Source organism: Scyliorhinus canicula, chromosome 12 (genome assembly GCF_902713615.1).
Source record: "Scyliorhinus canicula chromosome 12, sScyCan1.1, whole genome shotgun sequence".
Taxonomy (NCBI): domain Eukaryota; kingdom Metazoa; phylum Chordata; class Chondrichthyes; order Carcharhiniformes; family Scyliorhinidae; genus Scyliorhinus; species Scyliorhinus canicula.
The window spans coordinates 6,470,091-6,485,026 of NC_052157.1; the positions used below are offsets into that span (position 1 = coordinate 6,470,091).

The 14,936-nt window shown below is 44.8% G+C and overlaps 1 protein-coding gene across 3 annotated transcripts in view; it reads left to right on the plus strand.

Moving 5' to 3' along the window:
• LOC119974394 (uveal autoantigen with coiled-coil domains and ankyrin repeats-like) overlaps window positions 1-14,074 on the plus strand; it is a 182,870-nt gene extending 168,796 nt beyond the window's left edge. For all 3 annotated transcript variants that reach the window (XM_038813211.1, XM_038813213.1, XM_038813212.1), the window contains 4 exons: window positions 1,294-4,008; window positions 5,071-5,220; window positions 10,181-10,246; window positions 12,868-14,074. In XM_038813211.1, coding sequence (XP_038669139.1) covers window positions 1,294-4,008; window positions 5,071-5,220; window positions 10,181-10,246; window positions 12,868-12,939 — 3,003 coding nt within the window. In that variant the 3' untranslated portion in view covers window positions 12,940-14,074. The remainder of the gene's footprint in view (window positions 1-1,293; window positions 4,009-5,070; window positions 5,221-10,180; window positions 10,247-12,867) is intronic.
• The last annotated feature ends 862 nt before the right edge of the window (window positions 14,075-14,936 follow it).

Consider the following 14,936-nt stretch of genomic DNA (forward strand, 5'->3'; position numbering starts at 1 on the left):
CTTGAGACGAGAGCAATCCGGTACTAAGATATTTATTTTCCAACATATGCTCCACTGGGAAAATGGAGATTTTTAAAGTCCGTAAACACAACAAACTAATTTTTGCCAACTACCTGCCTTGACTCCAATTCCTTCCTTTTCTATAAATGCATCCAAACGCTTCTCGAACCAACTCATTTTAATGACCTTTGCTGCTTTATTAAACATAGAAAATAGGATCAGGAGGAGGCCATTTGGCCCTTCGAGCTTGCTCTGTCATTCATTATGATCATGGCGGATCATCCAATTCAATTGCCCCAAGTGTTCTATCTAACCGCTTCCTGAAAGCATTACAATGTTTTGGCCTCAATTAGTTTCAGCAGTAGTGAATTCTGCTCTCTCTGGGTGAAGAAATTCCTTCTCCTCTCAGTCCTAAATGGTCTACACGCCCTCAGATTGTGACATCTGGTTCTGGACACCCTCGCCATTGGGAAAATTCTCCTTGCGTCTACCGTGTTACAATTTTGTAGTTTCTACGAGATACCCCTCATGCTTCTGAACTCCAGCGAATGCAATCCTGATGCGCTGTTCGATCCATCGACCTCTGGATGTCGAAGAGACTGGACTGTTAGAAAAGGAAATTCCAAAGGGCGGCACGGTAGCACAGTGGTTAGCTCAGTTGCTTCACAGCTCCAGGGTCCCAGGTTCGATTCCCCACTGGGTCACTGTCTGTGTGGAGTCTGCACGCTCTCCCCGTGTCTGCGTGGGTTTCCTCCGGGTGCTCCGGTTTCGTCCCACGAGTCTCGAAAGGCATGCTTGGACATTCTGAACCGGCGCCAGAATGTGGCGATGAGGGGATTTTCACAGTAACTTCATTGCAGTGTTAATGTAAGCCTACTTGTGACATTAATAAAGATTATCATTATTATCACTATTTTGGGGCTGGGGGTGTTGTAGAGCTGAAGGAGTTTATTGAAGCGCACATTCCATTTAGGTCACGTATCATTGAGAGGTTACTGCAAATCAGTGTCTGAATAGGTCGTAAGGTGCTCCCTCTTTTTTTTTTGAAACTAAGACTGACAGTTTTGTTAATCACTGATCTGGTCAAAATCAGATTCTCAGAAAATACTATTTTGTTGGTGAGCTGTTTGTTGGGAAGGAAAGGCTTTTCTCCCATTTGTTTAAAATTCAATTGAATTTCAGATTCAAGGTATCGCTTCTCCAATTATTGCAGACTAAAAATGGCAGATTAGTCTCTTAACGTTTAGTTTAATTGATCGTGTTTAATGGTTATTTCAATTCTTTTTCTTTCAGCATGCCTCCAAATCGGCAGTTGGATCGAGTGAGATTTTACGGCTGAGTCAAAGCGCGTGTGATGCCAATGAGCATTTGAGGAAGGACTTGGAGATGACCCGAAAAAGGTTCGAGGTGGCGAGGAAAGAGATAGTCAGCCTGCAGATGGAGTTGTCGGGGAGGAATCAGCATTGCGAGGTTTTGAAAGACGAGTGCAACCGGGTGAAACAGGAATCGGAGGAGCAGATCAAGCAGCTGGAGGATGCATTGAGTGAAGTTCAGAAGCGAATGTTCGAATCGGAAGGAAAGGTTAAGCTCCTGCAAGCCCACGTCAACGCGCTGAAGGATCACCTCTCGAAACAGGGGTCTGCCGGAAACAACAGAGTGGTGGAGGAACTGAGAAACCAGCTGAGGGGTGTGAAATCGAAGCATGAGGAAGCCTTGGCAGAGGTGGAGAGGCTCCAAAACCAAGTGAAACTTGGTGTGTTATCCATACAGGAATCGGTGGAGGTTAAGGAAGTGGACAGGTACAAGGAGGAGGTGAAGGGGCTTCAGGAGTCTTTAACAACGTTGGAGCAAAGGAAGCAAGAAGCAGAGCGAAAGGTGACTGGGATGGAAAATGAGCTGAAGACCATGAAGAAGAAAATATTGCAGTGCATACCAGCTGAAGAGTTTGAGAATATGAGGAATTCTTTCATCTGTGGTTTGGAAGAGAAGGAGAAGCAGGTGGCAGCGGAGAGGGATAAGTGTGAAAGAGCTCGGAAAGAAGTTGCCCAACTACAGAAAGGCCTGGAGCGAGAGAAGGCTCAGGTAGCAGCATGTGTGAAGCTTGAGCAGTATCAGCTGTTGAGGAGTTCCTTTGACAATCAGAGTGGAAAGCTGTCTGATATAACACAAATGCAACAACACCTGCAAAAGGAGAATGAAGCTATTCAACGGGAAAACAATGCCATCAAATCCGAATTGGAAGCCATGAAACACAAGATTCAAGCAGAGTATGTATCTTTGAGAACACACGATAAACTGAAGTCTTCAATGAGCCAAACTGTTCAAGATCTGGACAAACAAATTTCTGAGGCATCACAAAGGCACAAGGTGGCTGTGAAAGAATCAGAAAGGTTGAGTGTTGAGAATAATGCAATAAGGCAAAATCTAAATCGTGTGCAAACTCAGTACATATCTCCAGAAAAGCAGGAGGAGGAAATAGCAGCTCTGAATTCCATTATTGGCAAATCGGAAAAGGAGCTGGAAGAACTCAACCGGAAATACAACCAGGCACAACTGCAGGCAGAAAATGTACTCAAAGAAATTGCTGCCTTGAAAGAATCTCTGAATAATCAATATGTGCCCCTGGAAAAACATGAGCAGTTAAAAAAGATGTTGAATACTACTTCAGAAAAAGCTGCGGTGGAACTATCAGTAGCAACAAAGCAGTGCAATGAAGTGCAGGGTGAGATGGTGAGAGCTGAACATGAAAATAAGCAGTTGAAAGAACAACTAATTATCCTTCAGGATCAAATGCAAAAAAAGTATATAACACTTCAGCAGCATGAAGAAATGAAGACTACCTTGAACAGCAGAATGGAGGAACAGCAGAACAAAGTCAATCAGACTCTGTTGAATTACAAGAAAACTCAGGAGGAAACAATTGAGCTTCGCAAAGAAAAAGAAAACTTATTGAACGAGCTTCACACTCTACAAGAATCCCTCGAGTCACAGTTTGTTCCTGTGAAAAATTATGAAGAGAAGCAAAATGAACTTGGTGTTACTTTGAAAGAACTGAAAAGCGAGCTGGCAGAGAAAACTCAGCAATGTTGTAGGTTCCAGGAGGAAGCTGAGGGGTACAAGAAAGAGACGGAGGAGCTGAAGAAAAAGGTTGGACATTTGGAAGAAAATTTAGAAAAACATTACATTTCCAAAGATGTATTTGAGGCAATGGAAAGCAAGTTTGTTAATGGTATGGGTGAAAAGGATGAGCATGTAGAAAAAGTAATGAGGAAGTATGCAGATGTTGAACTGCAAAATGAAAGAACACAGGAGGAAAATGCCAGGCTGCAATCGGATATCCAGGCATTGAAAGAGAGAATACAATTACAGTACATTCCTGTTGAAGAGTTTGAGACGATGAAAACATCAATGAATAACAGAATTTTGGAACTGCAGAGAGAAACCGAGAAGGTGAGGGATTCTTGCATACAGGAGCAACAGAAAGTAGAAGGCTTGCAGCTCCAATTAGACGATCAGAAGAAGAGCTCTCTCCCACTCCTACAGCATACCCAGTTGAAAGAGAAGATGGACATGGATATTGTTAGGCTGAAGAACCAGCTGAATGGAAAAGAGGAGGAATTGAAAAGAAAAGCCCTTGAACTTTCCCAGCTGCGAGCTGATAGCGAAGCTTTGAGTCGCACAATTACAGAGCTGAAAGAGAGGGGAGCGTCTGATTCATCAGAGCACGAAACCATGAAGAGCTCATTAGAGGCTCAGATAAATTCATTAAAAAAAGACTTGGCGGAGTTGAAAGCAAAGGAGGAGCAAATGTGCACTGAAGTGTTACGTGCTAAAGAGGAAGAGCTATCAGCAAAAGATGAAAAGGAGACTTTTCAATCGAGATCCTTCAGCTTTGAACAACAAATTAAGGAGCTTAAAAATAAATACGATGAGTCCATGGTAACGATCTGTGACCTGCAGAAAAGTATTCAGGAGTCTGCCAAACAAATTGAGGCCAAGGATAGCAAGGTAGAGTAAAAGGAATGATGGCTTGCATTAATGCTTGGGTACAATGGGGGGGGGGGGGGGGGGGGGGGGGTTGGGTTTCCGCCTTAGCCGTCAACAGTTTATTTATGTTTAAACAAAACCTTTCCACTTGGAGAGTCCAGCACCGATGGATACAATTTAGTCGATCACAAAACCAATAAACGTCTTTAGTCAGAGAGTGGTGAGAATGTGGATTTTGTTACCACATGGTTAAGATGAATAGATACATTTAAAATGAGGGAAGCTAGGTGAACGTGATGGAGAAGAGAATCGAAGGATACGTTGATGGGATGAGATGAAGTTGGTCGAGTGGGAGGGAGGCTCACGTGGAGCATAAATGGTAGCAGAGACCAATGACCCCTTTCTGTCCTGTGAGTTCTATTTATCTTTGTTCTTCCTGAACTGACAAAGTTTGCCTTTTTTTAGACCAGGCGTTTTCGTGCTTAACGCTACACAAAATAAAATGACTGAAACATTGGGAGTAATGGAAGACCAGACTGTTACTTTGGAATGCTTCAAGAAAATTGATCCTTTGCGTGCAATAGGATATTGACTGCCCTGTGAGGGGGAAGGGGTTTCAGCCGCCTGTAATGATCAGTTCTGTCATGTGTCCAGCAAGCATATGTGTTTCTTAGCTGGTCTGCTCGCTCGCATGAAGCGGAGGAAGATGTTAAGATGCTCGGCAAGATTCTCTCTTACCTAAATAAACCATACGTTTGGTTTTGAGTAGCTAAGGTGCCTGATGATTGAAGTGAGGGAAGAGTAATAACTTGTGTTGAATGTAGTAGGAATTTTTTGCAATGGGTTTCCAAGGCGTTTCGATCGGCCAGCGTTACTTGCAGGTGTTGGCAATTTAAGTACTTGGACTACTATGTTTGCAATTCATTTCTTGTGTCTCAACTCCCATTCCAGAGATTTGAATAAGTCCAAAGATTTTCAAGTGTGTTTGATTCCACCCCTCCCCTTCCCTCCCCTTTGTGATACGAACCCTAGGTGTGCAAAAGAAGTGGCAAAAATGTACGTTTTTCTCTTCCCTTCTCACAGATAACCGAGCTGTTGAATGACGTTGAGAGGCTGAAACAGGCTTTGAATGGCCTGTCTCAGCTTTCATATTCTGCTAATAACCCAAAGAGACCAAGCCAGCAGATGGAGGCCCTCCAGATTCAAATCAAAGATCTGCAGCAACAGCTGGCTGTAAGTTGACCAGAATGTGTTCACGCGTTGTGCTTGCATCTTCTCAAAACGTACAGGGTATCCAGAGAGAACCCTACGTATTAATTAGGCGCTGGCAAACTCCATTGGGGCTGGAGTGACTATTGACGTCATGTCCTGAGGAGTTCCTGTATACATGATGCCTTCCCCTACCACATGGTTGGTTGTAGTTGCCATTTTTTGTTATAAAACCCTGTTTTATATCAAACTTGACTTTGTTTGTTGAGTGGGCTGAAGCCACAGAATAAGTCTTAAATGGCCAGGCATTTATATCTACACTTAAAAATTAACAAAGAGCAGAAATAGGGAAAGCACACCTACGGCAATAAGCTTAAAGGAGTGTGAATTGCCATATCCAGAACTACTCCAGAGATATAATCTAATTTATTCCGGTGAATGAGGGCCAAGCCATAAAATCCAATGACTGGACAATGCAACCCAGCTGAACGGGGCTTCACCAACACCTTTATCTCATCACTTTAAACAATGAACCTGAAATACACTTGTAATGACCATGTTTTGTAACTTGCCAGTTTGTGAAGGATGGTCATGTGACAGCAAGGGCAATTAAGGGGTGGGCAGTAAACGCTGGCCTGACCAGAGGTGCGTATATCCCATGAATGAATTTAATAAACGCAAGCTAGCCATTTGTGTCCAGAGGCATTGCATTCCAGCATAAGAGGGCAGATAGACCATGAACTGGCAACAGCAAGAAGATGACTCGTGTTGCAAGTGTACTTGACCAGTACACTGACCAGTCAAATCCCATGTGCAGCATCTTTAACATAAAACGAGCAGCTGTTGCTGCTGACTCCAGAAGAGGAGACGGGAATCATCTGAAATCATCTCGATGCAGAATATGGAAAGATTGTCGAGGCCAGCCATCTAATTTGTCAATCTGTAGGATCCATATATTTTTGACTTTCCTTTGGGACCATGTGGCGTGGTGCTGGGCGGGGCGCGGTGCTGGGCGGGGCGCGGTGCTGGGCGGGGCGCGGTGCTGGGCGGGGCGCGGTGTTGGGTGGGGCGCGTTGTTGGGTGGGGCGCGGTGTTGGGTGGGGCGCGGTGTTGGGTGGGGCGCGGTGTTGGGTGGGGCGCGGTGTTGGGTGGGGCGCGGTGTTGGGTGGGGCGTGGTGTGTGTGGGGTGTGTTGCATACCGGGTAAGTACAATGACACTTTCCTTTCCTTTTAAAACTTTCAAGAAAACTTGCCTGTGTCTTTTACAGTCACAGCACTTAAACAGTTAAAGACTAAATTTGTACAGTAAGAAGTCTTACAACACCAGATTAAAGTGGAATCACTAGCTTTCAAAGCACAGCTCCTTCATCGAGTGAGTGCTCATCAGTCCAAAGATGTGCAGGTTAGGTGGATTGGCCAAGCTAAATTGTCCTTGGTGACCAAAATTGCCCTTAGTGTTGGGTGGGGTTACTGGCTTATGGGGATAGGGTGGAGGTGTGGACCTTGGGTAGGGTAGAGCTGCTGCAGACTCGATGGGCCAAATGGCCTCCTTCTGCCCTGTAAATTCTATGATTCACCCCAGTCCAACGCCGGCATCTCCACATGACTAAATTGGTAAGCATTTTCTCTTTTTAAAAAAAAACAACACCTGCTGCGGTCAACCAAGAGGTGGGAAGGGAAGTGAGTTCTTCTGCCAATCCCCTCTCAGCCATAACTTTTTAATTAAGAATCAGATAATCTAAAGAAAGTGGGTTTAAGTTGTGTACAAACAACCGCTCGGTGGCACAGAGCTTGAATGTCACTGAGGAGCGAGGCTTTGTCGTGTGCAACATGACTCCTTTCGGCAATATTTAAATTGCTTACTTTGTATGTGGAGTGCAGTTTTAATTTGTAGCATCTGTTTATTTAAGTCATAAGGATGTTACTATAAAATGATTCAATTTTAATCAGCTTGACTCCTAACGTGTTACATTTCAAATTTTTAATGAATCAAATAGCACTTGCACATTTTCGGAGCCTAAAGTTAAAAAGCAATTAATACTTTTCTGCTATTCTACTTGATGTACAACAGAGGAATATCAAGTTTCTGTCATACCTGTTCAGAATGTGTTACAGGTGAAGTGTGAAGTGTTTGCTTCCCCCCCGCTCCGGCCCAGGATCACAAAAAATTCCATGCATTAGAGGTCAGAGCCAAGCTCCCTCTGTCGATTGCTGCAGGAATAGTTGAGCAGCACTGAGACCTCAAGCTCTGCTGCTGCTGATTTAATTAATGGATGGAGATTTAGCGTGGATGCTAGTGGGGAAATGCTGTTGAGCTAGTGAGTGGCCAAAACCTCCCCAATCGTGAGCAACGTCAGAAACGATCTCCAACGACTGGAATTCGAGTGCATCCTGTTGCGCCTTCTCAAGTGCGTGGGATGGTACAGGAATGGAGGAAACTCTGGTCCCCACAACTAACACCCCTCAATTGGCACTCTTTCAATATCCCATCACTGCATCACTGAGGTGGTGTGGCATTGTTGGAAGAGCTCGCTTTCAGATGAAACTTTAAACCAAAGCCCCCTCTGCCCTCTTCGGCGGGTGTAAATGATTGAGCTAAATCACTGAGCTAAATCACTGGCTTTTAAAGCAGACCAAGCAAGCCAGGAGCATGGTTCGATTCCCGTACCAGCCTCCCCGGACAGGCGCCGGAATGTGGCGACTAGGGGCTTTTCACAGTAACTTCATTGAAGCCTACTCGTGACAATAAGCGATTTTCATTTTCATTTTTCAAATGATTCAACGGCTGCTCTTTGAGGAAGGTGTACTGGGCCACATCTATACCTCAATCAACATCACTTAAAGGCCAATAATCCTTTTTGCTCGTGTGGCTGTTGGATCTTGCTGTGTCGACTTTGCTGCCAAGCTTCTTTTGGTATAGCCGACTGCACTTTAACAAAATGCCATGGGATGTGCCAAGGTTATGAAAGGTGTTTCATAAGTGCCAGTTTTATTTATATAATTTTTTCAGTCTGTCTTTCTCTGCTCAAACCTCAGTCTTAAAATTAGAGCTAGCCCATTGAGAGGAATCAGCAAGCAGAATTTCGCAAAGGCGGTAACCAAAATGCTTCACCCGTTGCCTGCGTCTACGTATTTACTTTGTGTATCTATTGTATGTCCCATATTTTTTCATGTATAGATCGATCTGTCTGGACTGTTCGCAGAACAATGGTTTTCACTTCACCTCGGTACACATGACAATAAACCCAAATCCCAGGGCAGCACGGTGGCGCAGTGGGTTAGCCCTGCTGCCTCACGATGCTGAGGTCCCAGGTTCGATCCCGGCCCTGGGTCACTGTCCGTGCGGAGGTTGCACGTTCTCCCTGTGTTTGCATGGGTTTCGCTCCCACAACCCAAAGTTGTGCAAGGTAGGTGGATTGGCCAGGCTAAATTGCCCCTTAATTGGAAAAAATTAATTGGGTACTCTAAATTAAAAAAAACAAACAAATCCCAATCCCAATGCTCTGTCTGATGATGGTGAATTTTAAAAAGAAATTAATTTACGGGATGTGGGCACCGCTGGTTAGCCCAGCATTTATTGCCCATCCCTAGTTGCCCTTCAGAAGGTGGGGGTGAGTTGCCTTATTGAACCGCTGCAGTCCTTGAGGAGTAGGTACACCCACTGTGCTGTTAGGGATGGAGTTCCAGGTTGTTGCCCCAGCGACAGTGAAGGAGCAGCGATATATTTCCAAGGCAGGGTGGTGAGCGTCTTGGAGGGGAACCTCCAGGTGGTGGGGTTCCCAGGTTTCTGCTGCTCTTGTCCTTCTAGATGATAGTGGTCGTGAGTTTGGAAGGTGTTGTCTAAGGGACCTTGGTGAGTTACTGCAGTGCATCTTGTAGATGGTGCACACGATTGCCACTGTTTGTCGGTGGTGGAGGATTTGAATATTTGTTGAAGGGGGAAGCAATCGAGTGACTGCCTTGTGCTGGATTATGTTAAGCTTCTTGAGTGTTTCTGGGGCTGCACTCATTCAGGCAAGTGGGGAGTATTCCATTACACTCCTGACTTGTGTGTTGTAGATGGTGGACAGGCCTTGGGGGGTCAGTAGGTGAGTTACTCTCCGTAGGATTCCTCGCCTTTGACCTGCCCTGGTATTAATGTGGTCAGTCCATTCAGTTTCTGATCAGTGGTAACTCCCAGGATGTTGATTGTGGGGATTCAGCGATGGTAATGCCATTGAATGTCGAGAGGTGGTTGGATCCCCTTTTGTAGATGATAGTCATTGCCTGGCACTTGTGTGGTGCGAATGTAACTTGCCACTTGTCAGTCCAAGCCTTGGAGCTTCCATGACATCTCTCCACATGAAGATGCCTTTAGTTTGGTTGCTCTCTGCTGCACATCTTTGGGTACCTCTATCTGAGCTGCGTAGTCGTGAGAACGCTGTCTTTTAGCTTTTTTTCTTCATTTATTAATTCTTGTACAGTGAGCATCAGTGGTAATGCCAACATCTGTGACTTGTGATGGCTGAAGAATTTGCACATGGCAAACTCCCACCAATCTGATAATGACCAGAGAATCTGTTTTTGCAATACCGGTTGTGGGGTAAAGATTGACCAAGATGCCAGACCAATAATGTGATGGGACCTGAGGGTGGCTGATAGGACCTCGGCTTATCTGAAAGACAGCACCTCTTTTAGTGGCCCACACACCCGTGGTACTGCACCGGGAATGTCGGCTTTTATTTTTGTCCACAAGTCATCGAATTGGACATGGAATCCACAACCTTCTGCCTTGGGCGAGCATGCTGCCAACTGAGCCACAGCTGACACTGGCATGTACATCATGTAACTTTGTTTTTAAGCTTTTTGTGAATGGCAATTGGTTCACATTCCCTCAGGAAATGAGGTGATTAATGTGCATTGCAGTGAGGTCATTACTGTACAATCGAACCTAATGCTTTTTGAAGATTTGCCAAGTTTTCCACCTCTTCTTTCTCCTCTGCAGGATGCTGACAGGCAACATCGAGAGGTCATTGCAATCTATCGAACACACCTACTCAATGCTGCCCAGGTAGGTTGAATAGCCACTGCTCAAAGAGAAATTAGGGGAAAGGCAAAAGAGAAGTAGATCTGTTATTTTGTTCAACCTTGTTCCTAGAACTCTTCCGATATTATGAGAAGATTTGCAAATTACTGTGGAATGATTCAGTTACCTTTTTCAGCAAGGTTGATGAGTACCATTGCTGACGCATCAGAGAACAGTTTCCACAGGACCCTGGTTCCCTTATGTTTAACTAACGTCAAAGTTCACCAACCGCTCGCACCATTGGTCATGTGTGGTCTTTGGTCTGAGGTGCTTGGGTTTCTCTGTCTGAAGTTAAACTCTTGGGTAAGATGCTGATGTAGGTAAGATGCGTCAATGGAGATATGTGATAGGACAGAGGTGGGGGTGTCATCCCACGAGGAAAGGTTGGACCTGTGTCTGGGAGTTTAGAAGAATCCAAGGTTATCTGATTGAAACATGTAAGATTCTGAGGGGACTTGACAGCGTAGATGCTGAAAAGATGTTCTTCATTGTGGGGGAGACGAGAACTGGGGGAGCACAGTTTAAAAATAAGGGGTCTCCCATTTAAAATGGAGATGAGAAAAAATTTCTCCTCCTGGAGGTCGAGTCTTTGGAACTCTCTTCCCCCAGAGAGCGGTGGAGATTGGCGGGGTGGGGGGGGTCAATGAATACTTTTAAGACCGAGGGAGATAAGTTCTTGACTGGCAAAGGCATCTCAAAGGGTATCTGAGGTAGACAATGAGAAATTCAGACCACAATCAGAACAGCCGTGATCTTGATGATTGGTGTATGTATGTCCGATCATCACTGAGGATTGACTCTAGTCCTTGCTTTATACTGCCCCTCAACATGTGTCAGATAAAGCAAGACAGTTGAACAAAACTTCATTAAGCACCAGGCTGGGTCTCAATTGAAGTATGGGGTGCGATTCAACCAAACTATTAAGTGTCCTTTAGGGTGCTATCCGTCTGCTTTCTGGTTATGATCCAGGCGTGCACTCGCCCACGTGTAGTCACTTTTTTTTTGGAGGGGGTGAACTTGGGGAGTTTCTCCCCAATCTGAAGTTTTTTTCAGTGGCGGGGAGCTGAAATTGCCAGCGAGACTGGTTCCTCAGATCGGGGCGCCATTTCGAAAGCGTTTTTTGATCTGCAAGTGAGCTTAAGGGATCCCACACCCATGGGCATTACCCTTCCACCCGACCAAGTGAGGACACCCTGTTATGAGGTCGCTGAGGGTGTACCCCCTTTCAATATCCACCCCGTGACCCTCCCAACCTTTATGAAATCCTTCAAACTCTCTCTTTCTCTCTCTCTCCCTCTTACCCCCCCCCCCCCCCAATCCCCTCAGGCTCTGACCCTTCGCAGTCCCAACCTGTCACGAGGCTAACTGCCCTGTCCCCAAACACCCAGGGGGCTCCAATAGCCTCCAAGACCCCAAAGTGGCCATCACACCTGGTCTCCACGTGCGGCTGATTTGTGCCTGGGTGAGACCTCGCCGGTGACTCTGGGGCGCAGGCTGAATGTGGCCTCAAGTTGGCCGTGCATACTTAAATTAACCTAATTGCTCATTTGCGTGTGTCTTGCGAGGCCCAATTTGAACGTCTCCCGTGATGCACCCAGCGTACCCGGAACGGCGCTGGGCGTAACATAGTTCTAGAATTGCGCCTACTGTGTCCAATTCTTGGTTGAGGAAGGACAGCTGCAGCCTTACTGGTAGCAGCGATGAAAGTTCTTCAGTTATGAGGAGAAACCAGAGACACTGGATTTGGTTGTCTTCGAGCAAAGGTGGTTAAAGAACGATGTAGCATCCCTACAATGCTGAAGGAGATCATTCGGCCCATCTAGTCTGCACCGACCCTCTGAAAGAGCACTCCACCTAGGCCCAGATCCCACCCTATCTCCGTAACCCCATCTAACTGGTACATCTTGAACACTAACGGATAATTTAGCATGTCCAATCCACCTATCCTGCTCATCTGTACTGTAAATGTAAGCCTACTTGTGACAATAAAGATTATTAACTATCTTTAGACTGTGAGAGGAAACCTGAGCACCCAGAGGAAACCCACGCAGAAACTGGATGAAAGTACAAACGCCATACAGTCATCCAAGGTGGGATTTGAACCCGGGACCCTGGTGCTGTGAGGCAGCAGTGCTAACCACTGTGCCACCAGGCCACCACCCTTAATATAGGTGTCCAAAGTTATGAAGAGGTTTTGACTGAGTCGGTGAGGAGGACGTGTTGCAATTGGCAAGAGGATCAGCAACCGGATTTCAGATCATGAGGCAAAGAACCAGACGGAAACTGAAGAGCATTTTTTTGGGTTACACTGCCCTGTGGCCTGGAACACACTAGCTGAAAAGGTGGTGAAAGTAGATTCAGTAGTGACTTTGAAGATGGAGTAAAGAGGACTAGATTTGCAGGGCTATGGGGATAGAACAAGGTGTCACTAATTGGGAGAACTTTTCAAAGAGTTGGCACAGAGATGATTGGCCAGGTGACTCCTTTCCGGATTGTACAATTTACTTTCCTGTTCATTTCTTCCTCTTTTTTTCACTTTTAAGAAAATAAATTGGATGCAAGAGAGAAAACGTAGTAACTTTTATTCCCTCCACTTTTGTTTTCAGGGTCATATGGATGAAGATGTGCAAGCTGCCTTGTTGCAAATTATTCGGATGCGGCAAGAGTTTGTTTGTTAGCAGAATTTCGGAGGCCAGATATTTACTATTGCTGTGTTAAAAGCTGTAATTGGACTACTCGAGCTTTGCTGTAGCATTTATCTCAGTGTCCTAAATTATTTTTCCGTGACTTTCTGTCCTCCTCTCTCTCTTCCCCCCCCCCCCCCGACCTTTAATATATTATATATATTTGCATATCTATAATATATTAAAGCTATTTCCAATTCCCATCTGCCTACTTTAAGCTATTCCAGGTTTTCATTTAAACATTAATGTGTAAAAAGCAGAGACGTCAGTTGGAACTTCTCAAAATAAATTCTGAAGACTGTTGAAAAGTTTCCACCTGTCGGAATCCATTGCCAATCGTGTCGGGCTCAAATCAAACTTGGCGACCTGGGGAATTCTGTAACTACAGAGATATGGTTCTCACTCCCTTCTCAAGTTGTGATACAGCATGTAATTGTATTTTGTTGTGCCACAAGGTGATGCAAAAGCCGACCAACATTGTAAGTTTTTTTTTTTTGTTTACTTTCGACAAACTACAAAAGTAATAGCTGATTTTGCCTGTTAAAGCTCTTGAATCCACAAGAAGATTTCTACACTTGTAATAAATATAAGAATTTCTTTTTTACATTAAGCCCAAAACTGCAGTGGCAACAGCACTGGAAGAATTTGCCTTTTTGTGTTTCATGAGCCATAAGTAGTGGTAGCCTATTAAGGTAATCGGGTGCATCAGTGCATCGGGTGGGTTACCGAATGGAATGATGTTGTTGCTATCTTTGTCTTTTGTTTTTGTGATTTGGCGTTCTATCTTAATTCCACCCACTCCTTTATTTTCTGACGTGGAGACTGATTTTGAGTGTCGGAAACATCAGGACTAGACATGTTGGCGTTCAGACGTTTAAGGGGAAAAAAAGCCAGGTTAACCGTTGAGGTTTTGAGTCAGCACTCTGGGTGCAGAATAGGACAGCTGAAAGTTAACTTCTCCCTTCCAACAACTGGGGAGTAGGCTGTAGTTCCCCATCATTTTTGACCTTTTATTTTTTTTATGTGCAGCGTTTGTCGTTTTTAATCTTTCCTCCTCATCACAACTTGAGCTCTGGTTTTCCCCTGCTACTTTATGATAAAATTTACGACCCCCCCCCCCCCCCCCCCCCCCCCCCCCCCCCCGCTCCCTGGTCTGATCCTGCGCCCCGACAGCGTGGCAGTTCTGCAATAACAGTGTGTCTCTGTCCGTTGCTGCAAGGGCGCAGAGGGAAAGGAGGGGACCATAGATCACCGGGCAGACATTCGGGTCCAGGCTTGTGATCGTTGCCGTCAGGCTGCCTTTGGAAAGAAAATGGAATGGATCCTCTTTCAAACGATATCCCCAAACATTAATGTAATTGCTGAAGAATTAGGATATTATTTTCCTGCTGGATTTCAGGGACCCTGTCTTTAAACTGATAGCTCGGGAATGGAGATTATTGTTTATATAAGAAAAATTTCCAACAATCTGGATTTGATACAGAAAAATCTTGTACGCATACCAGCAATTTGTCTTTTTTTATTAGAAAGCCTCAAAATTGTTGTTACGACCATTAGCAAGTACATCCATACATATTTGTATGAAATTCCTTCCACATTAACAAAAGGTAACCCATTTAGAATTAAAGTGTTAATGCCGCCGGTAAAATGGTCCGACAAAGCAATTTCGCAATGAGCGCCTTCAACAATGCTCGTCTGGCGCAATTTCAGTGCCGTCTTGTAATTCCAGATTGAAGCCAACTGCAGTGTAGAGTTTTCCCGATTGTGATACTTGGCTGGCCAAGTCTCAGTTGTAATTTAACTAAGTTAGCCAACTTAGTTAATTTGACTAAGTTAACCAAAGTGCTTTCTTTTTGCAACAAACTAACGTAGTTTGTAGATTTGCATTGGGTTCCTGCTGTACTTTATTACTACTTAATGCAGTTGAGAGAACTATTTTTCCAGTATATATCCTTTATAGAACTTGAGTTACAATGATATTTCTCAGCTGG